Source organism: Anastrepha obliqua, chromosome 4 (genome assembly GCF_027943255.1).
Source record: "Anastrepha obliqua isolate idAnaObli1 chromosome 4, idAnaObli1_1.0, whole genome shotgun sequence".
NCBI classification, from domain to species: domain Eukaryota; kingdom Metazoa; phylum Arthropoda; class Insecta; order Diptera; family Tephritidae; genus Anastrepha; species Anastrepha obliqua.
The window spans coordinates 37,370,439-37,395,407 of record NC_072895.1 but is presented as its reverse complement, the minus strand read 5'-3'; the positions used below and the strand labels follow the sequence as shown (position 1 = coordinate 37,395,407).

The following is a 24,969-nucleotide window of genomic DNA, read 5'->3' as shown; positions in this document are numbered from 1 at the left end:
TTTTCGCAACACCACTATTATCACAGTCACAACTTTACATATGTTTGCTTTTAAAATATGCTCTAAATCACTAAAAACTCACCTCGGCCTGTGTTGTTGTCTGTATAGGACTACTGGTGACAGTACTGATTACGGCTAATAATATGGCTAAAGCTATGAATACTGAATACTGGTGGCAGGAGCAAATTTTGTTGACAACTGCTTCCACTGCTTGTCGCCGTGAGTTCTCGCTGATCGGTGTGCGACTTCGCCTAGAATTGATTGACCAGTGGTCCACGTGCTTTAACATTGGACATGCTGCTGTATCTCCTTTCCTTGAACTGAAGTGTAGCATTATTTATGATTCCACAGCCACTATTACGAACTTTGAGCAATTGGAAATGTGTACAACTTGTTGTATTTGGTTTAGTCGAGTATTTACGACAAAAATAACTTAAGGTTGGATTTTTTATTCGATTTGATTTGCTGTGGTTTTTCGATAAACACTTCGGATCTGAAAAAAATTAAAAACATTGAGTTGAGTGAACTTGTGGAATAGTTTTATATTTATGTTAGTATATTTCGATGCTTCTTATGTGTACTTAAATTTCGATAAGATTTCAATTCACATATGCAAATTTGACAAAAAAAAGTGTGCAAGTTAAAATTGTGCGCAAAGGTTTTGATAGAGAATCCTACTTAATTGGGACCTTATAAATTTAATGGCGTTTTCCATTTTATCAGATGAGATCCAGTTTTCGAGATAACTGCATTTGAAAATTTCCCTTGGGACCACTGAGAGCTCTTTTAGAAATAAAAGTATATCATAAATTTTGAAATCGAAAAACATTTAAATCTTAGTGTATATAAAGGGTTTTCTAATAACAGGTGAATGAATTGCGCTATCGAGAGATGAGTAACAATTTGTATGGCCGGAATTGGATGGTATTGATCTGGACAACGTTTACTTTCAACAAGACGGCGCTACGTGCCACACAAGCAACGAAACCATTGATCTTTTACGGGAAAAGTTTCCGGTCCGTGTTATCTCTCGAAGAGGTGATCACAATTGGCCACCGAGATCTTGGGATTTAATACCTTGTGACTTTTTTCTTTGGAGCCACGTAAAAGAGAAGGTCTATGCCAACAGTCCAGGGTCGATTCAAGACCTCAAAGATGGAATTCGTGAGGCTATCGAGGACATAGGGCAGCCACTTTGCAATTCGGTTATGGAAAATTTCATGAAAAGGATATTGTCCTGTAAGCGTGGTCGTGGTGGGCATTTGCCTGATGTTATTTTCCACTAATAACGGCATACCTTTCTCTTTATAATGAAATAAACATCCGATCATTTATATTAAAAAATAGCATTTTTCTTTGAATATCAAAATAACACCTCTTATTAAAAAACCCTTTATAATTTACGATGCAACAAAAAAAAAATTGATATATTTAAGTGTATTTTTTTAATATTATTTTCAGTATTTTTGAATTTTTTCTTTTATAAAATTTTATCAATTTTTAACTTTTTTTTAAGTTAGATGGTTAGTCAGGTGTTTAATCAAAAGAGGTCAATGCTCACGGGCATTCTCACAGGCCATTGCAGATTACGCGGTAATTTGCTCAGGATTGGAATATGGTCCACTGACTCTTGTCATTTCTGCGTCCATCCCCCAACGACTCCAATACACCTTCACCTTGAATGTGGCGATATAGCGCGGAGAAGGTTGAGATATTTTGGCCAATTTTAGCTAGAAGAAGGGCATTTACGTTCAGCGCATCCCAGCTCTACATATCTTAAGTTAAATAAGGAAACTGGGTTTGGATGAGGTACAGCAATGAGTAGTGGGCACACAAGACCACGAGGTCGAAAAGCAAACCTCACATTTATTCTATTCAATTCCATTTTAATACTGTGAAATTCATCATAAATAAGCATTTTGAAAGACTTTTTAAATGCCACAAATTTTCCGGAATATTTTTTTATATCATCTCTAAATTGACCAAAATGTATTTCGTACACTAAAAACCAAGTTTTTGATGAAGCGCAAGCCATTCTATTGCATATATGTACATATGTATATGTAAGTATGCTTAATGTATGCACACACACATATTTAATTAGATGGGTAACCAAACGCACAACCAAACCCTCAAAGTAACTGTGCTTATTTTAGCCATGTCTGAAATAAATAAATGTGATGCAGTTTGCTGTTGCTTTCATTTCAGCGGTTTTTAGGAATGCTATAAATACAGACATGAAAATAGGTGAAAATTGCCCTTCTTTACTGTTGTTGTATTAGTAATTGCATTGTTTCTTTCTTTAAATAAATCGTGCATGTCTTGTAACTATGTCCATACATGTTCAGATGTGTATGCAAGGGCATATTTTAGCAACGAAGGGATGTACGAAGCAATCCGATAAAGCAGCCCTCACCCACTTGTGGGCATCAGATGAGGGACATTCGTAAGCGAATGCGGTAAAGATATGCAATTTTTTTGTTGCTTTTAATGAAAAAGTAATTTTTGTTTATGATGGTTTATTATGAGAAACTAAGCTAAGAATCAGGCAGATAGTTTTTTCGTCGAAGAGAAATCATTAAGAGAAGGCCAGTTAGCCGAGGCGAATGAGATCATTTACAAGTTTGCTATAAAAATTCATACAAATTATTTTTTGTAGTTGATGTCGTCTTTAAGATACCCTTACTCGGATTAATAAAGACACCTTTGAATAATTTACTGATTGTTCATTAATCAAACCACTAACGCAACTACTTCGCTTCGTGTGATAATAATTCTAATTCTTCACTGTTGCGTTTGCTGTTACATATTTCTGTTGTTCTTGTTGCTATTGCTTTTGCTGCTAAATTAGATTAATTTTTACTTTGAGTAGAGAATTTCATTAATAACGAATATGCCTGCTCTGCAGTTCGTGGTGGGCGCATGAGCTTATGATCAATAGATAAAATATTTGCCTTCCTGGGTTAACATCCAAATGCTGCACTAATTGAAAATTTGAAGCGTTACTCCCCGATTCACAGCGAATTAGAGATTCCTTCATCGTTTCCATTCACCAGGAAAAAAAACCATACACATTTTTCAATGAGAAAGAAAAATACAGCTCAATGGTTGTTGATGACGAAATCGATTTCAAGCGAAGTATCTTTTTAGTGATCATTGATTGGTTTATTGAAGGAATTTCTAATCAATTTCTTGGTACCTTTTCTTCTTTGTGGCAAATCGAAAAATAGTTGCAAGTCGCAGCAGTCTTATAGTCTGTAGTAAATTTCATCAAAAAGTATGAATCAGATTTGTCTCCCGAAATGGAAGAAGAAATAATTCAGAGTGCAAACGTCCAATAAATCTAATTACTCTCAAAGATATCTCCAATGCTAATTTCGAAAGGGATCTGCTAGCGTTGGTTTTAGTGAATGTTATTTTTTGTTTTTCAAAATATAGAGATCATTTTGCCGTACACTTGCATTGTTTTGCGAATATTTTGTAGCAACACAGGTGACAGATCACTGTAGCTAATACTGAAAGTTCAATGTGTCAGAGTAAAGAACTTTCATTGCTTGCGCTCTACACCAGAGCGTATTTCAGGGCTAACTGCCGTTTGTATCGGGCGATTTCATATGAAGAGATCAAAGTATTTTGGACATTGTCGTAAATTTTTCTGAAGTTTGGTTTATTTGTAGACTTGAGTATAATAAGAAGTAAACGGAAAAAATTTAATAAATTTAATTTATTCAGAAAATTTTGGTATAGAGTTTGCAAAGTGAAATATCTTCTGTTTTTTTATCACTTAAAAATGTTTTGTTTTTTATTTTTTTAGGGTAAAATACTTTTTTTCCATTTTTTTTAATATTTTTTTTTAATTTGGGAAATTTTTGGGAAAAAATTTGTTTGAATTTCTTGTTTTTAATTTTGGGAAAAAATTTGTCTGAATTTTTTTTAATTTGGGTAAACAATTTTTTTATATATATAATTTATGCAATTTTACAAATTTTGGTATAAAGTTTGTAAGGTGAAATGTCTTTTGTTCTTTTTAACATTTAAAAATGTTTTGTTTTCTAAATTTTTGGATTAAATTCAAATTCAAAATTTGTTTTTTTGGATTTTTTTAATTTTGGGAGAAAATTTATTGAAATTCTTTTATTAATTTCATTTATTTACTATTATTATATTGTATTATATGTTCAGTTCTTTTCAACAATAAATAATTTTTTAGGATAACTTACTTTTTAAAAAAATTGCAAGCAAATTTGTTTAAAATTTTTGGTTTTTAAATTTGGGGAAATATTAAAAAACATTTGTTTTTTTTAATTTTAAGGAAATATTAAAAAAATTTTTTTTTTAATATAATTTTGGGGAAAATTTATTTGAATCTTTTTTTTGAATTTAATTTATTTATTATTATATTGTATGTTCCGTTCTTTTCAACAATTAAAAATGTTTTGTTTTTTAATTTTTTAGGATAAAATACTTTAAAAAAAAATTGCAAACAAATTTGTTTAAATTTTTTTTTTTTGAATTTTGGTGAACAAATTTTTTAGAAGTTTTTTTTTTAATTTTCCGCAAAAATAGTTTTTGATAATTTTTCTCGATGACCCTGCTTATAGACAAGTATTTTCGCATTATATGTTTGCAAATATGCCAACTGTTTCTTAAAGTAAATAAACGTGCGCCGATTGAAAATTTTTTGTTGTTTTAACTGAACCTAAAAGTTTAACTAACCTTGGATTGTTGCCAAAGGCTGCATTCAATTCTAAGCCAAGCCGTGATAATATGAAATATGCATTTCAGAGGTATAGCTGAATATTAACCGCTTAAAGCTGCGATTATACATAGGGGCCGAACCATAGCGCCTTAGTCATAACCGTAGCCGTACGAATCTATTAAATTTTGGTTTTTCTCCGTAAGCGTAAGCAGCTGTGAAATACTTTATATTTGTTTTGATATTTGCAATAGAAATTTTAATATTAGAAATGAACGACAAGAAATTAATTAGCTTAGTGGAAAATATCCGTGTTTTTATGACGAAATGCGAATATTGTCATTAATTCTACTCCAGTATCAGCTGTGATGATTAATCGACAAATGCTGTAATATTGCGGCTATGGCTATGGCTATGGTTAAAGCCATGGACTTATGGTTACGGCACCATTAATTGCAGCTTAACGGATTGCTATGTGCATCCATAAAATTATGTAAAATCGATCAACTGATAGTTTTGACGAAATTGTGACTGCTACAGAATGCAAATTTTATTTTTTTCACGCCATGGCAAAGTCATTGCCGAAGCTTTCAGGTTGCAATGAACTAAAAGCTATTCCGAACTATTTTAGTTTGATTATTCCAATTGCAATTGGACATTTTTTTGTAATATTTCGGTTTCATATATTACATGTAGGTACTAAGCTGATACTGGTCCAACTTTGTTCTGTGGGCGACATTGATTTCAATTTAAAGTAAAAAGTGAATAATGTGCCAATACACACGGAAGCAAAAGTTTCCATACAAATGTGAACATCCTTAATGGATAAACGTACATACTTTACAACTAAAATGCGGAATGTAACGGTGCACGTTTTATATATGCATGTATGCACAATACATGTATAATTAGGTAAAATGTGCACACTAGACAAAGGCATGTGAATAGAAAATGCTCTGTTTGAAACTCAGCCAGGTGTAGGAAGTTCCATGCTAAATTTCCTGTTCCGCGTAAGTGGAACAACTGTTACTTCGTTTAAAGAGTTGAAACACTTGTGCTTTAATTGAAGGGAAACAAACAAAATTTTAACTTGGCCAAAATTTCGACACTTTATTTCAAGTTTCAAATACCAATTTTATTCACTATCTCGTCATTCAACTTCAGTTTTTAGCGTTGATTTCAAATACTGCTTTTTCATAATATAATTTATATGCTCATACTCCTTGGCGTGCGCCGTAACAGAATGATTTCTGCGTGACTACAATTTGGTAGGGCTCGAGTTCGAAAAAGCTCCTCATAAAAGAAAACATCTGCTCTCGGAAGCGGCAGAAACTTGTAGATTGGGGCACCATATTTTGACTTTTACAGAGGCTGTCTGGATGTAGAAGAGGAAGAGGAGTCGCTTTTTTGGACAGCATCACGGATGTTGCATATATAAACTTATTAGATTTATATAGTCCACAGGATGGTTTAAAGAGGACCATGGGTAGTAGGAATGGGATAGTTCCGGTGGCATCACAAGGGACCTCTATTTGGCCTAAGTGCGTCATAAGGCGGCCACTCTACCTAACCTGACTTAATGCTTAACACCTCAGGGGAAAAAAAATTGACAAAAATCAATGAAAATTTTGAGCCACATGAAATTTCCTCTTTGGACTATAATGGGCTATAGAACTGCATGGGTTATAAAAATTCAGAATAAAAAGTTAGACATTTTTAAGTATTTTTTTGATATTTGTTAAATTTTAGTGATTTTTGTATAAAGTTTGAAGCTTTGAAATTTATTGTTTTTGTTGTAAAATGAGCTAAACTTTTATAAAAACATAAATATATATATATATATATAAAATTATATACAAAAATAGTTAACACTTAATAATTCATCACCCTGCTATAATTTTGAACACGGCTGTACATATGTAACACTACTTATAACTTCGTTAAATATATATAATTGGCGCGTACACCCCTTTTGGGTGTTTGGCCGAGCACCTCCTTCTATTTGTGGTGTGCGTCTTGATGTTGTTCCACAAATGGAGGGACCTACAGTTTCAAACCGACTCCGAACGGCAGATATTTTTTATGAGGAGCTTTTTCATGGCAGACATACTCTCGGAGGTTTGCCATTGCCTACCGAGGGGCGACCGGTATAAGAAAAAACTTTTTCTTAATTTTGGTCTTTCACCAAGATTCAAACCAACGTTCTCTCTGTGAACTCCGAATGGTAGTCACGCACCACCCAGTCGGCTACGCATTTCGTTAACTGCTTATAAATATGAATGCGAATTTGTTGTGCCGCTTTATGACTCAAAAATATGCATGTTTTTATAAGAATAAAGTTTTTATGTGAAACATAACTGTACACGTTTTTATTTTTGATGTTTTGTCATTGCTCAAACAAGTTTTCCAACAAGGCAATGATGAGCAGCGCACGAAGTTATATGAATTTTCAAAATTAGTCAACTGAGGACCGTTGCTTTCAGGTTTCCGTTAAAATTTGTTTACGCCAGATATGGTGAATTAAATAAATAATTAATGTAATGTTGAATTTATCTTGTCGACAAATTGTTCTCAGTGCTCACATTAGCAGAAAATTGTGAAAACGGCCGTAACAGTGACGGCCGACTGCTGAAAGTTTTGCAGCACGTTAAGCTCCTCTATTGCGAGTTTCTAGACCCGACAATGTGCATATGGATGTATGTGTGTATGTATTTAAATAGTTGCTTCATGTGCATATTAACGGAATACATACTCGTGTGCCATTGTGGCATTTTGGCTTTATCATAACGGTAATATCTAAACAGTGATAAATACTTAGTTCAGACGTTTCTACTAAAAAACACATTCAGGCATTCAACTTTAGTCGTATGCTTATACACATAACTATACATATGCACACATACACACACATGCACATCAGTGGAGTGTGTCACGGGTCAACGTTGCTGAATGTCTCGGACGCTGTCAATTCTATGCTTTGTTCTTGGCGTGCGTAAATCAAAAAGGAGCGCCAACGTTTTTGTCATTCGCATTCTCACGAAGCAGCAACAACACCGGCCTGTACTGGTGCCTGAGTCACAATAAATTGAATCGAATTGTGCATGGGCGCCATACAGAGGTACTTATACATACACATTCAAACAAAGGTGTAATATTTTATATGCACACACATACATAAGTATATGTAGGTACCCTGTAGGCCAAACTAGTATGCAAACAAGCACCAGTATCTGGGGTGCTTAATAGAACAAATTGCACTAGTTTAACCAGTTATGACCCAGAATAATCCCAGTTAGTTGACTTTTTTTAGCATTTATGAATATGTAGATAGTGATGAGTACATTGGGATGGGATAAAGTCAACAACAAATTAATATTTGCATAGAGTTTATTCCCTCTATGTGTAGCCTCGCTTCACAAGTCTGTAAGATTAGAAGAACCGATTAATATAATATTTTTGCACGAGCTCCGCATTCAAAATAGTTACAATTTATTCCCAAGATTTTTCGGAAGGGTCGATTAAACCTTGTTTTCGTCTGAACTCTATAAGAAGTTTAATTATAATGAATGAAAAGGTGGTGCCTAGAAACCATACTATGTTACATATAGTGTAAGTTTCAACCAATTCTTGCATGTTTAACCAATTACTGTATTTCAAAGAAGTTTCATTTAACTCAAAGAAAAAAAAAAGAATATTTTGAAACGTTCGAATCAAATAGCCTGACTGTTTTGCTTTTATATTTTAACTGGTCTAAAACTAGTTTTTATTGCCTTTGGCCACTTAGTTTTCCGACTGGTCACGATCATCGCGCAAGAGTGTCCCGTTGCTCTTTTGGCTGCCAGTTACAAGCCAAGGATGATAGGTAACAGGTGTGCTCGTTAGGAATGGTGAAACCAATTTTTTTGAGGGAACTTTGGATTCCAGGTCATTCGTTTTGTGCTTCACAAAATTTAGCTTTAGCTTAGTAAAACATAAATCGAATGACGGCGGCATATCTGTTAAATTCGCTCAGAGCCGAATAACCGCCTGCTAGGTAGTACACCTCTAAACATCTTTTCACCATGGTTACAAGCCTACTTGACATGAGTGGTGAGTAGGGTGGTGAGAACCCAGCAGTCAGCCAAGTACGCTGATCAAGTACATTTTTCATGTCCTCAAAAGTGCGTGACTACCATTTGGTTGTCTCGGGTTCAAGTTATGAAACACCAAATGATAGAAAAAGGAAATTTCAAACCTCCGAATGTACTTCTGCCAGGCTTCGGAGCCGGCTTAAAACTGTAGGTCCCTAAACTCGTGTAAAAATATCAAGTCACACACCACAAATAGGAGGAGGAGGAGGAGTTCGGAGCAGGAATAAAGGGTGTAAGAGTCAATTATATATATATATAAATGCACTGGTATTTCAAGAAAAAAGACAGAAGACGAACTGTTGGCGTTTTTCCTGCAGGGTACGTATGTATATTGCGGTAGTATTTCATTTGGTGTTCTCTTAGATTCTTTTTTATGCGGTTATTTTTTACAATACTTTGTAATATTTTAACCTTTGATATATTCTCTCTTGACACGTTTGTTGACACTTTGGGTTGAGCGATTATAAAAATATAATTAGTGCGAATTAAGTGACCCCACTTCTACATACGTATGTACACAGATAGGTAAGGACATATGTATATATATACGAATTTAAGTACACATATTATTATATATATGTATGTGCGGGTAAACAAAATTTAAAGTAAACTCATTGTTGGGCAAATATTAAAAAAATAAGTCATCGAAGCATGAAACTCCATGTTTCCATAGCAAGTACCCATGTGCCTACATATGTATATGTATGTGTGTATTCTCGTATATACATATATAAGTAAATATTAAATGTAATTAGTGTATATGTATGTATGTACACACATATATTATGTTCATGAAAATCTATTTGCAAAATGTATTATTTTTAGTTGAACTACTGCAAACTGGAATGTGCAGATTAGCTATTGACTACCTCATTTAGGGTCGGTACCAGTTCGCGTCAGTCTACAAAAAATGCAACCACTCGAAAATAAAAAAACTGGAAAATTTATAATTCTTTTCGAAAATTTATAATCCATTTCGTATTCGATAATTCAGTAACAATGCGGTAACAAGAACAAAACAGCTGAAGTTTAACCTCATGTGGATCGAAGTCCCTATTACAGCGTGAGATTTAATTTCAAATATAAAATTTCAAGTATTTGTTCGTTTTGCAAAAATTACACCAAAAAATTACAATTACGCTCCGTGAAATATGCAACGCTTCCGAGCGCCAACCGAAATTCAAAATCTGCAAACTCTTCCAACGGGACATAAAGGGGCAATTCCATTGGCTGAGTCAGTTCGCTCATTTCAAAATCTTCAAACTCTTTCAACGGGACCTAAACGGGGCAATTTCATTGGCTGATTCAGTTCGCTCATTTGGCACCTTCCAACATTTTTGTAAATTTGTTTAAATGATACTAATACACACATACATATGTACATATAAATTTGAATGCGAAATAATGACTTTAAACTTCAGAAACAGTTGCGATCCAATTTTAACTGCTGGCTAATTACTTATGTTTGTATGTATTTGTAGACATGCATACATTTGGATGTATAGTATGTATACAGTGGCGAGCATAACTGAGTACATGTTTTTCGAGATAACAATTTTTTGTTATATTTTAGTACTATATTTTTCCTTCTTTTTCTAAAACCATATAAATGAAATTTTCAAACTTTATACAAAATTTGTGAGAATTTAAAAAAATTCATATAAATTTTCAAATCTTAAACTAAATTTTTAGAAAACTTGCGAGTGTGCAGTTTTATAGATGATTATTTTTTTGGTAAAGCGCAAGCTTTAAGCGTCTGTAAAATCAAACTGATTTTGAACACTTTTCTTTTTTTTTTGGTGCTCTTGCGGTTTTTTGCATAGAACAAATGCAATTCATAGAAACTTTAGTTGATTCTTTTTAACTTTTTTGCAAACGATCTGCCGCATTTGCTTCAACCTGAAATGTATTTTTACATGGAATAAAGTGAAGAGACGGTCAGAAAAAATGATTCAAAATCCAACCGATTTTTTAGTCAATTGAAATTTGCATTTATTTTACGAAAATTTCATGAGTCATGTTACTGCGTACTTGAAATTTTTCTAAAATTTCAGATTAAAAAGCTTAATATTTGGATCAAATTTTTTTGGATTTTTCTAAACTTCGTTTAAAAATTGAAAGTTTGTTTTTTTGATGGTTTTGATAAAATAAAGAAAAATATTGGTTTGGGGGGAAAGAAATCCATTATTTTTACGCAAAGTATCGATCAAACAATTTAAAATTTTTGCTCGTTGCCAAGTCGACATATCGCACTAAAAATATTCTTAAGCTGTTTTTGTTTGTTCCATTCAGTTGTGGGTTGCAGGGTGTTAACAATGGAAACCAACATAGAGAAAATGCGGTACATTTTACAATTTTTCTTCGATAAAGGCGACATTGCAAGCCAGCTCGCTGAAATTGTGAATGGTGTTTATGGTGCCGATACTTCAACAGCTAATTACGTGCAATTTGGGTTTCGTCGAGTCTGTTCATGTTAAGGGGTTAGGGGTAGTCAGAGACCCGAAAACATTATGACTTTCAATAATTTTTTTTGCTAGTCAGTTGCTTTATTTTACAAAAATAAAAGCTTAGCATTAGTACATCATGTTTCGACTTGACGTTAGCAAAAATTTCAAAAAATAAATTAATAATTTTAAAAGTTATCGCTATTTGTGTGGAGCCCATTTCTTCAGAAGTCCCTTCAGACAAGAGAAATTAGTTTTATTAATAGATAATCTAGTGAATGATTGAAGCTTGGTTTTTTTTAATTAACAATATGGCGGTCTCGGGAGCTATTTTTCAGAACTTCGAGAAAAAAACCGACAATTAATTGTTTGAAAAAAATCCTTCGATCAGGCACGAGTTTTTTGTGTTTTTCACAAGCGGTTTACATTTTATTGAAATCTACTAAGTGGTTTTTAAGTTACAGTGATCACCAGTTCAAAAAACATAGTTTTGAGAAAAACGCATATAAAGTTTTGCTATCGAGCTCTGGAGCGCCCGAGCGTCCTTCGTTAATTGTTGAATAACTCGAAAAGTATTTGTTGGATTCGCTTCAAATTTTCACACAGTATTTTTAAAATATTATACTTTGAGAAAATGCAAAAATCCAATTTTTTGAAAATTCTGACTACCCCTAACACCTTAAAGAAGATGTTGATAATGTCGCAAATGTTGATAAAACCACAGAACTAATCGAAGTTAACCGACATGTTAGTAGTCGTAGCATCGCCCAGAAGCTAAAGATGGACTATCAAATATTTTTAAACCATTTGCGCAAAAATCTTACGCACAGTAATATAAAAAATAAATTTAAGTCTAGTAAGTAATTTTAAGTCTTCATGCACTCAGTTATGCTCGCCACTGTATGTGCTCCACAGAATCAATTATTAGTTTAATAATTGTTCGGGGTTGAAGGTCGGCTAACGAAGTTTAAGGCTAGCGGTGGTTAACTTTGGGAGTCTGTAGTTTTCCGATGGCCACATTCCATATTCGAACACGATTTTACATAGATATATATGTCTGTAGGCACAAATACTCATACATGCGCACATCGGTAAAGGTATCCTTATACTGCTACATACATACATACATATCTTATTTTGCATACGTATATAAATACACACACGCATATATATACATACTCTTATTTATACACTTAAATATTCAAATGAATGCAGTCATGTATGGTACATATGTATGCATGTATGTATGTATGTATACTTGGCCACATGCATATTTATAGACTGTTAAAGCATGAAATTTTAGTTTTATTTGCCTTATTGCTTTAGTAAATGCAGTTTATTTATGAAACTGGGTATTTTTATGGATATATGAATGTGCATGTATGCTCGTTTGTAGATATGCACATCTGTGTATATGTGTGAATGTGAGTGCATGTGAAGATATGTATAAGAACGCATTAAAGTTCGAATGGGTAAAAATAAACCAACTTGAGTTATACCTTATTTCCGATTCAAGTGAAACGGACACTGTTGGAAGCGACTGCGGAAAATGCATTTTCCACCATATTCTATAGATAGGCATATGCACACAACCGCAATTAGCGTTTCAGAATGCTTACAATTTTCCATGCACATAATTCGCTGTCTCATGCCTTCATATAAGCAGGTGGATCTAATGCTAGTATGCAAATCTTTAAATATATCACTAATTTTGGTTTGATGTTTATATGCAAAGTGCATTTATCAAGCCATTTTGAAGTTTTCCAATAATTCTTCTTGAGCACTGAGTCATTAGAAATTAGAAATAAATTTTGAACATTCAATTGCATAATTACTACTTATACATACATATGTACATACATACGTAAGTACGTGTGGTGATGATAAAACGCGATAGGAATTCTATGCGCTCTCATAATTGCAGTTATGTAGAAGCATCAGCATGAGCCAAGCTAAGCCTGTTTTTTCCTGAAAATATTTTTCCATGCTTAGGTGTATTTCTCATTTTTTACTAGAACTATTCCATGCATAGTGTTTTGAACTTAATTATCTGCTGGTAACTAATAACATTTAGTGACTTTAAAATAGCATTTGCTTTGTTTGTTTACGGCTGTTATTGCTAATTTTTAGAACTCACTAATTTGATTAGAATGAAAGCTAGAATTTATGTTTTTACTATTTAGTCTACCGATCGCTTGCAGTTGCATGTTAGTAATTTTTTAAATAAACCTCAGTTATTCTTTGACATCCTACTGCATTTCGAGCTCTATGCCCGTCAATTCTAAAAAAAGTACTAACCATTTTTAATTTGATTCGATGAAAAATTGTGTTTCAAAAGAGTCTGACATTTTAATTGAAGCCAAAGCGGATTTAAACATTTTTAATTTAAATAGCATGAATTGTGGATGCCAAGAATAGCGGACAATTTTGGTCTTGTGATTTCGAGATTCATCCCGGGATTCAAATTTTGAAACAATTTAATGAGTCTATCAATGGCATAAAATAGGACAAAAAAAAAAAAAAATAAAACCATTTAAAATTTAGATTAACAGATTTTAAAAATGAAATATGGCCATTTTCCGCCTGTTGAACTCAACCATCGCGCACTTTCAAACCCAAAAAAAAAATCGTATCTAAAACGGGTTTTTGTTTTATTTTGACAAAAGGCTTAACTGTTAGCTCTTAATTAATCCTTTAATTGGGGCTAAAGTTTATTTTGGGACATTTTTCGTTTTCAAGATATTTACAGCAAATTAAGACATTCGCAAGGGACAAAAATTGAAGTGGATTTCGTGGCTATCAATTCAAGCGCTGATATTAGCGAACCTGAGCCAATATTTCAATATGAATAGTTTTAGAATGTTGCGCATTAATGTTTCTTAAAAATGATTCTGATTTTATCGAAAAATTACTATTTTTTTTTTTAATTAAAGTATTCGGGTAAACAGAAATATTCGGAGTATTTATTTTCACATAATAAAAACGAACTTAACAAAAATAAAATTTATTTGTGAATAAAGTATTGCGCAGTATTAAATATAATAAGTTAAAATAAATGTATATACATTTAATAAAAATTAAACGAAAATTAACCAAACCAAAAATTTTAAACATATTTATTCTACTCCATAAAAGTCCAAAGTAGTTGTACATTGTAAAAGTCATTTTTCAAAAAAAAAAAAAAAAAAGAAAAATCATATAATTGCATTTAAGATGTGTATGTAGGTAAGTAGAAGTGGTAGCCGGCCTCCAAACCAACTCACTTAGACCGTTGCCGATTCATTGTGATACCACAGTAGCAGTTTATCTGCTACTCCTCGCTAAACCATTTTGTTTAAGTGCAAACCCATTAATCTGGCTCACACTTAAGTCCCTGAGGTCATCAGTTATATTTAGAAACGATGAGCCAAAATATCTAATCTTACTGACATGCCACGCCGGACAGTAATAGAGAAGGTGTCTAACGGGTTCTTCCTCCTCATTATTGCAGTTTCTGAATAGTCGTTCAATCTTTGAGCTTATCGACTTATGCGACAGTGCCTTGTGATCAAATCAACTTAGATAGAAACGTTTTCCTTGTCCGATTAAGTAGCGCCTTTGAGCGTCTAGCGTCCCATTTTGGTAAATTTTTTTTTATAGCATTACATGCCAGACTATCATCCCCTCTCGTGTTGGCTGAAGTGACATTGCTACTTCCACTATGCAGTTTGTAGGCTAAGAGGGATATACCTACAATCTCCACATCAAGAGGGAGGCGAGTGGTAGTGCCCTCAATTCCCTGCTAAGTCACTATGCCCTGGCACCCATATCAAATGGATGCGGAAATATTCCCGAATCCCGTTAATAGACGCCCGGCATTTACGAGCAATGATGGAGTTAGTGACGACCTCACCAAGAGATTTAATCGTCGTTTAGCTATCGGACTAAATATAGATTCATCTGAAGGTAGTCACAAGTTTGCCTAACCTGGCAGCTAAATCATTAATGGCTAGAATTTTATCCGCAACGTTGCAAAAGGAAGACGAGTTGAAGTGCTTACTTTGGCTTCTTTCAGTAGACACCAAAGCTAACTTTATCGTCAAGTAAAGAACCATAGGCAGTATGTGAGAACAGCAAATCCTTTAACTGGAGTCTTCTAATCTTGACCTGCATCTGTTACAAATAAAACCTACTAATAAATAACATTGTTTTGTTTTTAGATGTATAGTTTCAAAACCTTTCTTCATAGTAGCCAAAGATGGCACTTTTTTGTAAAAATGATAGAAAAACAAAAGTTTACTCAGTTTGACTAAATGAGTTGATTTTTCGGACAGTTTTCAATTCTTGCCAATTTACGCCATAATGCAGAAGTAAATTAAAAGAAATTTCATGCAAATTGAAAACCTTTTTCTGTAATGAAATTTTATAATAAACAAGGTGTTACTTTTTTTAATTCGATGTTTAAAATTTTTATGGATCCCGATATATGGTATTCGGGACCTGAAAAACGTCTGACTCCCGGGATTAATCTCCCTCGCATACACTCATGTTTTTAACATAACACCCACATTTTTCGGGATACCGAGATTATCGGGATTTAAAAAACACCGGGATCGCGGAAGTAATTCATATTGTATGCATATATTCAAGTTTTTAATATAACGTACACACATTTTTCGGCATCCCGAGATTTTCGGTACCTGAAAAAGACTACGATTTCGGGATCCCGGTATTAATCTCTCGCATGCACGTACTCCAGTTTTTAATATAAGGTACACAAATTTTCCCGTATCAAATGCCTTGGTCAATTGCTAATTATGACCTACACAGTCTAAACGGGGTAGCAGAACATTCGTTGACGCGCCTACTCTCGAATCTTTCACAGTGCCCCAGTAAATATGTGCTGGCTAGATCGAGTAATTAATTCTCCATAACTAGACTTAATTCATTCTGATGCAAGTAAAATTAATTTTAATAAAACATTTATTTGTGTGACATAACACCTATAACTAACTCGATTGCTCTTCAAAAGTTTTAATATTCAATTGATCGTTTCTATCGAAGTAAGATATGCATACATTTTGCTATTGCTGTATCGTATGTGTTTGTGTGTGTATACAAAGAAGCGTTTAATTTTTTTTGTTTTACTTTTCTCAGACAAATAACAAATATGCAAGTGACTCATAAACAATTGCCTTAAGCTGACTTGACTTAGTCAAGTCCCGCGTGTATGCGCGCAGAAGTCGCGTAATTATTAAGACATAAATACCGCCATACATACAAATGAGCATATTTATTTGTATAGGTGTGTGCGAGTGAATTTCAATATGCACACATTAATAAACAAATGGAGCTTTGACAAATGCTTTTATTAGTCCTTTGTTTAAAAGCCATTTAGATGGATACGTAGAATTTGTTTTTTTATTTTATTTTTTGTTTGCTTCATCCAATATGCATATGCATGCATGTATGAAGTATCTGTATTCGTATAAAATATTTGAGATCACTGGGCACCTGGCTGTGCATTCTGCATTATTAAAAGTATTAAAAGTAAATAAAATTGAATTGAATCTGTGAGGAAATATGTGCAATATTTAGTCATAAGTATGTAAACAAAGAATAAATTGAGGAAACGAATCAATCGCTTTTGTTTGCTATTTGGAGCGAAAAACCCACTCACAGTCACCGTGAGCAAATGTTCGTGAGTTCGACGTGAATGAAAAAAAAAAACAACACACTTGCTTAGGTATCTTATCAAAAATAAATATTTTTTAACAATACTAGATAACATACATACATACATATGAGTAATTGTGATGCCTTGGCAACTTTGCTTAAGCTGAAGGGCCCCAAGGAGGGCTTCCATTGGAAACCAATAAATGTTCAAAATGTTTTGAAAAGTATGCTAAGTTGCGGTTGCGCTTCGTTTAATTGTTTTCTAAGGTACAAAGCCAAAACAACAAAATTAAAAAAAAAAAAACAAAAAAACACTTGGGCTACTCACAGTTTTCTTCTAAAGTTAAAAGCGGCAGCTTTCAAGGCACATCAGTACGGGAGCAGTAGTAGAGCAGCTTATTTGACTTTTTTTTGTAATTTTGTGTGTTCTCTATTTTACCAAAGTTTGTTTACCTTTCACTTTGTTGTTGTCTAGAGAATTCAAGCAATAATAAAAAAGCTTGCTCTTGTTGTTTTTGCTCTACTGCTACTCCCTTACTGATGTGCCTGGGGAACTTTGAAAATGTCAGCATCCTTTTATGAATTTTTTATATTATAAATTTGCTGTTTTTTTCCTTGATAATAATTTGAATACAAAAAAAAATGTATGTAACGTTACAATTTAGTGTCGTTGCTAGTCGGAACATAGGGCACATTTTATAATTGGTGGGAAATTAAAACGAAAAAATGCCTCGCACGAGCGCCAAAGTGATGGACAGAAGAGACAAAAGTTTGATGAGCGCAAATGTTCCCAGATAAGGGGTAAGTGATGCCAGTTTAACACAAGAGATAGAATAAAGAGACACATGAGCCAAAGCGAGCCAATATTAGCCATAAGTGGTATATATGATTTGTATGCAAAACAAAAACAACCAATGTTACCACCTGGTTTAACACAAATGTAGAGCTGTTATCAGGCTAAATAAGAATTAATAGCTGATATTGGGAAATTTTAGAGTGAAAAAACTGATATTCTACATAAATGCCGCTTTTTCGTTAACTGGTATTCTTAAATATTTATATACAATATGTGCATGTATGTAGTATGTATGTATGTGTATTTGGAAGTTTTCAGCCGTAAATTTTGGAAATACCAAGAGTTGTGTAATTATAGATGTGTTTTGTGTGATGCCAAATTTTACGACCTGAATGCAAATTCGCATTCTCTATTGGTATTATCCGCTTGATACGGATGGGTTATACTTTTTGTACATTTCGCGGTGAGTTACAAAACATCTATGTATGTAAAGTGTGACAAATTAACTACTAATTTTATGTTGCGTATTGAATAAAAATCTACATACATACATACACGTACGTGCACATAGATAAGATTACGAATTCTATGTCAGATTGGTATTTATGTGCGAGTACGCTCGTATTACCTAAGCTTAAGTCAATTCCAACTATTTCAAGGGCTGGTTGCTATCAAAACTATGCGCATGTGTATGTATGTGTGTAGGGAATAACAAGCGTAAATGTGTAAAAAATTAACACATTGATATTTTGGTTCGAAAATTCCGAATATCCATAGAGCAAAATTAATTAAAAAAAAAAAATTATAAAATAAAAAAATTATTTAGGGTAAGGAAATCTTGCTTTTGGAGGTGTTTAATCAGATCAAACGGACAATAAAATTTCACTTTGTGTGGGCTGAAAGGCTTAATAATTCGATATTTAAATAATATTTGCCTGCCAAAACAAGACTTCTAACATAGATATGATGTTTTGCATATTTATTCTGTGCTTTATATATGCGCTCATTTACTTCAATAGTATCATTTTTTATTGTTTAGATAAGTATGAAGAAATGACGGCAAGTTTTTCTTTTAAGCTGCATGTAAAAAAATCATGGCTATCAACAGCATCTCCTTAGATGAAAGCAAATCTCTACTTTTACTTATTGAGGCATAGTAAATTGAAAACTCTGTATCCGCTTTTCAGGACATTTAGGAGTTTTTTGAGTTATGACACTATTGAAGTTCCTGAACGATATATGTACAAATATAAGTTTGGGGGAAATGTAATCCATTATTTTCATATATTCCATTATTTTTCTATATATGGCTGTAGTGTTCGATATCTTGTAAAGTATTGATCAAACAATTTAAAATTTGTGCTCGTTGTCAAGGTGACATTTCACACTAAAAAATGTTTTTGCTGTTTTTTGTGTGTTCCATTCAGTTGTGAGTTACAGGGTGTTAACAATGGAAGTCAACAAGGAGCAAATGCGGTATATTTTATTTATTTTTTTTCTTCGATATCTCTTAAATGCAACTACTTTTATGCTGTATTTAAAATTTATTATATTAAAAGCCAATGAACAATAAACGGTATTTAGGTGATGCCAAAGCAACGGATATACACATGCCTTGAAAATGGTGTATAAAATATTTATAAATTTCCCAGCATTTAATAAAAAAATACCAGTTGACTAGAAATTCTTTGGGGCAGAGTTTCTTGATTACCAGCCAGTTAAAAATTATACAACCCATACACCTAATAACCAAAAAAGGATGTATTTTCACAGATCGGCGTTACACAGGCATCGAGCAATCTGATTTCCTGCTAGCTTCAGGCCGGATTTTTTCTAGCGATCAAGTGTCCGAAATACCTATTCACTAAGTTTACTGCGTGTCGTCTATGTTTTGGTAATTAAACTGTATGTTTGCTTATATGTGTGCATGTGTAGGCACATAGGTATCGACTAAATTGGTGGCAAAATATTATAAGAGCACCATCAAACACATATGTATGTATGTACGTATGTCCGAGTATGCACATACACATATGCATGGTGCATTTGTTAATTTGTTTTCATGGAGTTAGATAGAAATTACGATTATATTCCTTACACAATTGCAATCGCGTTAGTCGTTAGTAACTGGCTTTGATGCAGCTTTTTTCTTCCATGCAACTGAATAAACTGGGATAGATAAAATTCACTTTGGACATACGTATATGGTCGCGATTCAATAAATGTATGTATATGTAGTTGTGTACGTACTTGCACCGGCTGAAAATGATCGAAACGTCACACGTAATGAAGCTAAAATAATTTTTTAGTCCAATAATTCAACACGCATTTCATACGTAAGTATGTATGTTTGTATTCACATTAGTATTCAAGTTATGTGCGCAACTTTGTCGTTAGCGGCCGTTGTTTTAACTTAAAAATCATTAAAGTAGTGTATAAGAACCGAAAAACTGATCGTGTATAATAAAACACAACCGCCCAGCGCTGCGAGCAAAATTGAACTGACGCTATGCCGTACGCGATGCGACAGTACAAGTCACCCACTGATCGTTGGATCGTTTGATCACTGCCGGAAAGCTGTTGCCGTTGCGTTATGCTTGGAGAATGTGACGAGGGAGCTTTTACTTTCTTTTTTTTTGTGTGTTTTTGTTGATGCCTTTGTATTGTCAACGTTTGTGGCGGGATTTGCCTCAGCTGTTCATGTTCTCTTCTCGGCATTTTATTGCCAATGTTGAGATTTTACTCCCTCCGCTGAGAGCAAATATGTGTGAATTAGTTGCTGCTGTGTCGATGCGCGAATACTTGATTCTGGTTATTATTTGCTCTCCAATTGTTGACCCTCCGGCGGCTGGATTGCTGAACTGCACAGTCAGCAAGCGTACGATAAGTTTGCGACAAGTCCACGGATTGTTGCTTAACTTGTTCCACAGACAGTATCTGCTATGGTGGCGTCAATACTTCGTTGGATATTCCCCTGTAGGGGGACTACAGCGTCCCCCGCCCTTAATTTGTTGATGATTAATACTTAGCTTCTTGGAATCAACTGAGTTCGTCATACGCGCGAGACACTAGTTTTGTGTAAAGCCGGCACGCACCATTGTTGCTACATATGTACACATATACATATATGTATATATGTAGATTCCCCACACCCTCGTATGTGCATATAAATGTAGATATGTATCTAAAATGTGTCTTTATGGTCTACAGCAAGCCAACAGTAAATATACATTATAACACATACGGGTATATACACACATACCCATATACATATAATATTTTGACGACGTACATACATATGACTGTGTGATATCTGCTTATACTTGCACTCATATACATACATACATATTGAGTTGTTGTGAGCATGAGCCATATTCTCAGCTGTGGCAATTCATTAATGAATGAAAGAAGCCCACTGAACGTAAGTTTTAATGAAATAATTTTGAAATCATACACAGACACACACACATATGCACTTTAAAAATGAATGCATGTAAATTGATGTATTAAACTTAGTGCCGTTTTCTCAATATTTGGGTAAAATTTCCTTTAACCTAATATTTCGGTAAAATTTCCCTAACCTAGGATAACCGATTGTTGGCTTGAAATTACAATTTTATTCGCATTTATATTTATTTCTGCTTAGCTGACCTCGGGTTAGTTCTATCATTCTGAATATTTGTGAAAATAATTCACAAACGCTCATTGTAAATACACGCAAACTCCTCATCAATTGAGTTTTGTTTATGATTTTTATCAAGAAGATTAGCAGTGCGGCAGCGTAAGTTCCAACCTGAAGCACACAGTGTGAACAGGGTGCTCCACATAACGGTTCGTTTTTAACTCGTATGCTATTTTGATAGTGACACCTCGCTGGAAATCGTGACAGAAATTCAGTGCCATATCTTCGTGGGACGAAATGAATCAGAACGAAATGCTTAACGGCCTTTGAGAACTATTTTATCCTAATGTCCAAGTCAATGCTGTGTAGCCTAAGCAGTGCATTTAATGAAAGGCGGTCAAAATCATCTTTTCTGACGAAGCGCATTTTCATCTCGGAGACAAAAGTGCCGCATCTTGGGATCGTAACACCCGCGCGTGATCCATCGAGATGCCCCTCAAAGAGGAGCAGTTAGCTGTGGATTTTGTAACGGTAGCGCCAATTTTTTTTTGAAAATCTGTTGGAAACACTATTTCGGTCAACAGTGAGCGCTATAGAGAGATGATAAATGAGTTTAGTGACCGAAAATTGTAGACATGGATTTGGAATGGTCATTTGCATTAGTAAAATGGAATGCATGGAAGGATCATTGGCATTGGCGAAATGGCGCGCCATGCCACACAGCCCATGGCACATTCGATTGTTTACGCGGCCAAGCTGTAATCGTGTTATCAGCCTTTATTTATTCATTTTTGTTTTGAGAAATACTATACGGACTACCCTGTATATTTACACGAAACGTTTCGGCGCGCTTTTTCCAACTCATATTTTCGTTATCATTTCCAATTCAATGTGTTATGACATTTGCGTATCGAGAAAGTTATGTCAAATAATTTCTGAGATATTTCATTTTACTGCTGACTGGTTCACTGACTCACTGACCCATCAAAATTATGGTGCACTTCCCGTGGGAATAAAAGCTTAACATTTGGCATGTAGATTTGATACAAGATGGCGCAAAATTAATCACTCTAACAGAAGATGTATAATTTTTGAAAATGGCGTCACACATCAATCGTGCTTGACACTTTCGGACTAGTCAGCTGCAGTATATGTACATACAAAGAGAAAAGTATTGGATAAAAGATAAAGATTTCCATCACTTAAAATCATTTTTCCTATTTAGCAAAGAAGTTGTTCAAATCAGTATTGGATGATTAAGTTTGTGCCACCTTATAAATGCGTGGCATATCACAAATTTTATGTCTGATGTGTGAATGATTACCATTCGGTTGGTCCCAGGTTGGATGCTCGCTTTGGATGTGATAGTACAGTGAAACCTGTACTGGATATAACGAAGTTGAAGGGACGAAAAAACCAGTCTGTGTACGCACGCACATTTACCGCTACCCGGCTCACTTTGTACCATTACACTATGGCTGTCGGTATAGTTTCGTTTAGTTTTAAGTTTTATCTCCAGATCAAACAATAATCAATGCATCATTTTCAATTCAGCTTACAATACAATTTTTGCATAAATATTTTCATATTTTAGTTTGTTTACGCCCGTTTTGAATTAAACAATCATCCGATTTTTCTGCATATACCAAATCCGCGAATATAGAATGCGGTGTGGAACGCTTCACCTCGAAAAATGTTTGGAGCTTTTTGATTGCAGTTTTGTCGCACAGACATGATAGTTAAATGCGATTTCTAGTCAAAAAATCAGTCACAAGAGTGGATCGATGAGATGGTGCATTATCATGCAAAAAGCGCCAGCTTCCTCCTTTGGGGTATTCAGGGCGAATTCGACGAATGCGATGCAACAAACGCTTCAAAACGCCAAGCAAGAAAAATGCATTGAGGGTTTGGCCCGTTGGTACGAACTTCTTGCGGACAATTCCAAGGGAATTGTAAAAACAAATGAATAAAAACAAGTCGATGATTTTTGACTTCTCCAAACGCGATTTTTTGGGTGATGGCTCGTCTGGGGCGTTCCATTCGGCACTTTGACGCTTAGTTTCAGCTTCATGTTGGAAACACCACGTTTCATCATCAGTTACAATGTTGTAATGGAAGATCTCGTCTTTTCTCGCCTTTTTAATGATGTCTTTTCAATGTTGAATTCTGAGCAATTCTTGGTCCTCAGTTAACTTGTGCGGAATGAAGCGTGCCCAGACCATTTGGAGATATTTAACTCCGCTTCCCTAAATTTTAACGATGATTTCGGTTCATTTTTTATAAATTTACGAACAATTTCGATGGAATTTTCGGTGATTACTGATTTGATCATTGTGATTTATGTCCTCACAACCATCTCTGAAAAGTGTAAGCCACTCATGAACTCTGGCACGAGATAGACAATCATCGCCATAAACTTTTTTCATCAATTCAAATGTTTTACCGATTTTAAAACAAAATCTGATATTAGCTCTTTGTTCGAAACTCATTTTTGTACCGATGATACAAACATACTGATACTTTAGACACAATAACTTCGCTTCCACTAAACCGAATGTCACCAAGCTTTCACTGGAAGTCAGCTGGGGGTGTTGCTTCCAACGCACTAACTCATTAAAAAGATGGCGCAATCAAAAACATTTTTATGGCGCCAGTCTTGTGGACTATACCTTGTAGAAGCTTTTGAGGCGATACTTCGTTGTGTAGAGATTTTTGATAACGAGACTTTAAGGGTCAATATATTTCGAAGGTTCTGCTGCTCAAAATTGTATATGTGCATCTATGGAGCATTTTTGTATGGGAAATTTTGTAGCAACGAACAAACATTTTGTTATATTCATTTCTTTGTTTCTCGATTTATCAAGACACTGGGTTGCTAGCTCTAGAAATTTTAAGTAAAGTGGAGGAAAATTTGTAGGAAAACAATTCGTTTCCAAAATGGTGTTCTTGCGAGCAATAACTCGCTTAGGGACTGATATTGGTCTCTCCAGCACCAGCAAATCACAGAATACAGCCTAATAAACCGCTTCAGTCAGGACAATATGGAGCATTTTTTGGGGCAATGCGTTGACTTTCACAATCTGAGTTCGATGCCTTTCAAATATAGGTAGACGACGTTTTTACTAGGTAAGGCTGCTTTAAAAGTTAACAAGAAGCGTACAATTAGCAATATGCAATTAATCTCAATCCGCATTACCGCAACTTTTGCTGCTCGTGGCAACGAGCTCAGTGATGCAATCGAGTGGTTTCGCCTAAGTTACTTATCAGTGGAAAATGAAAAGCTTTCTTTTTGATGATGAGTTAATTTTGGAGGAACTCACATTTTGCAACGAGCTAGCATTTCTCAACGAGCTACGAAGAGGAGAAGAGTTGGATAGTCTCCTCGAGGACCAGGTCGAATACATTGCATACTTCATTATAAGAAAGCTGAGATTGACAGAACATCTTTCCAATTAGCCTACCTTCAAATAGGTGGATGAGATGAAGAAGTTTTTTTCCAAAATAGGAATGCTTCTATTGATTAAAAATTTGCACAAATAAATAAAAAAACATTTTTTTTTAAATATTAAATAACCTTCTAAATACGAGTATAATAATAATTAATTTCAATAAGTACAGGTAGTTTG

General features: G+C 34.3%; 1 protein-coding gene across 8 annotated transcripts in view; it reads right to left on the bottom strand.

Annotated features, from left to right (window-relative positions):
• Window positions 1–24,969, bottom strand: part of LOC129243716 (matrix metalloproteinase-14) — an 89,302-nt gene that overhangs the window by 40,543 nt on the left and 23,790 nt on the right. For 4 of the 8 annotated variants that reach the window (XR_008582336.1, XM_054880954.1, XM_054880960.1 and 1 more), the window contains exons 1-2: window positions 19,820–20,265; window positions 83–493 (exon numbers count right to left, since the gene is read on the bottom strand). Coding sequence is in view for 7 of the 8 variants with exons in the window: in XM_054880954.1 (XP_054736929.1) it covers window positions 83–334 (252 nt within the window). In the remaining variant the exon portion in view is untranslated. Of the gene's footprint in view, window positions 1–82; window positions 494–19,819; window positions 20,266–24,969 lie in introns of those variants that run through there. The other 4 variants (XM_054880958.1, XM_054880959.1, XM_054880957.1 and 1 more) reach the window with 2 other exon arrangements.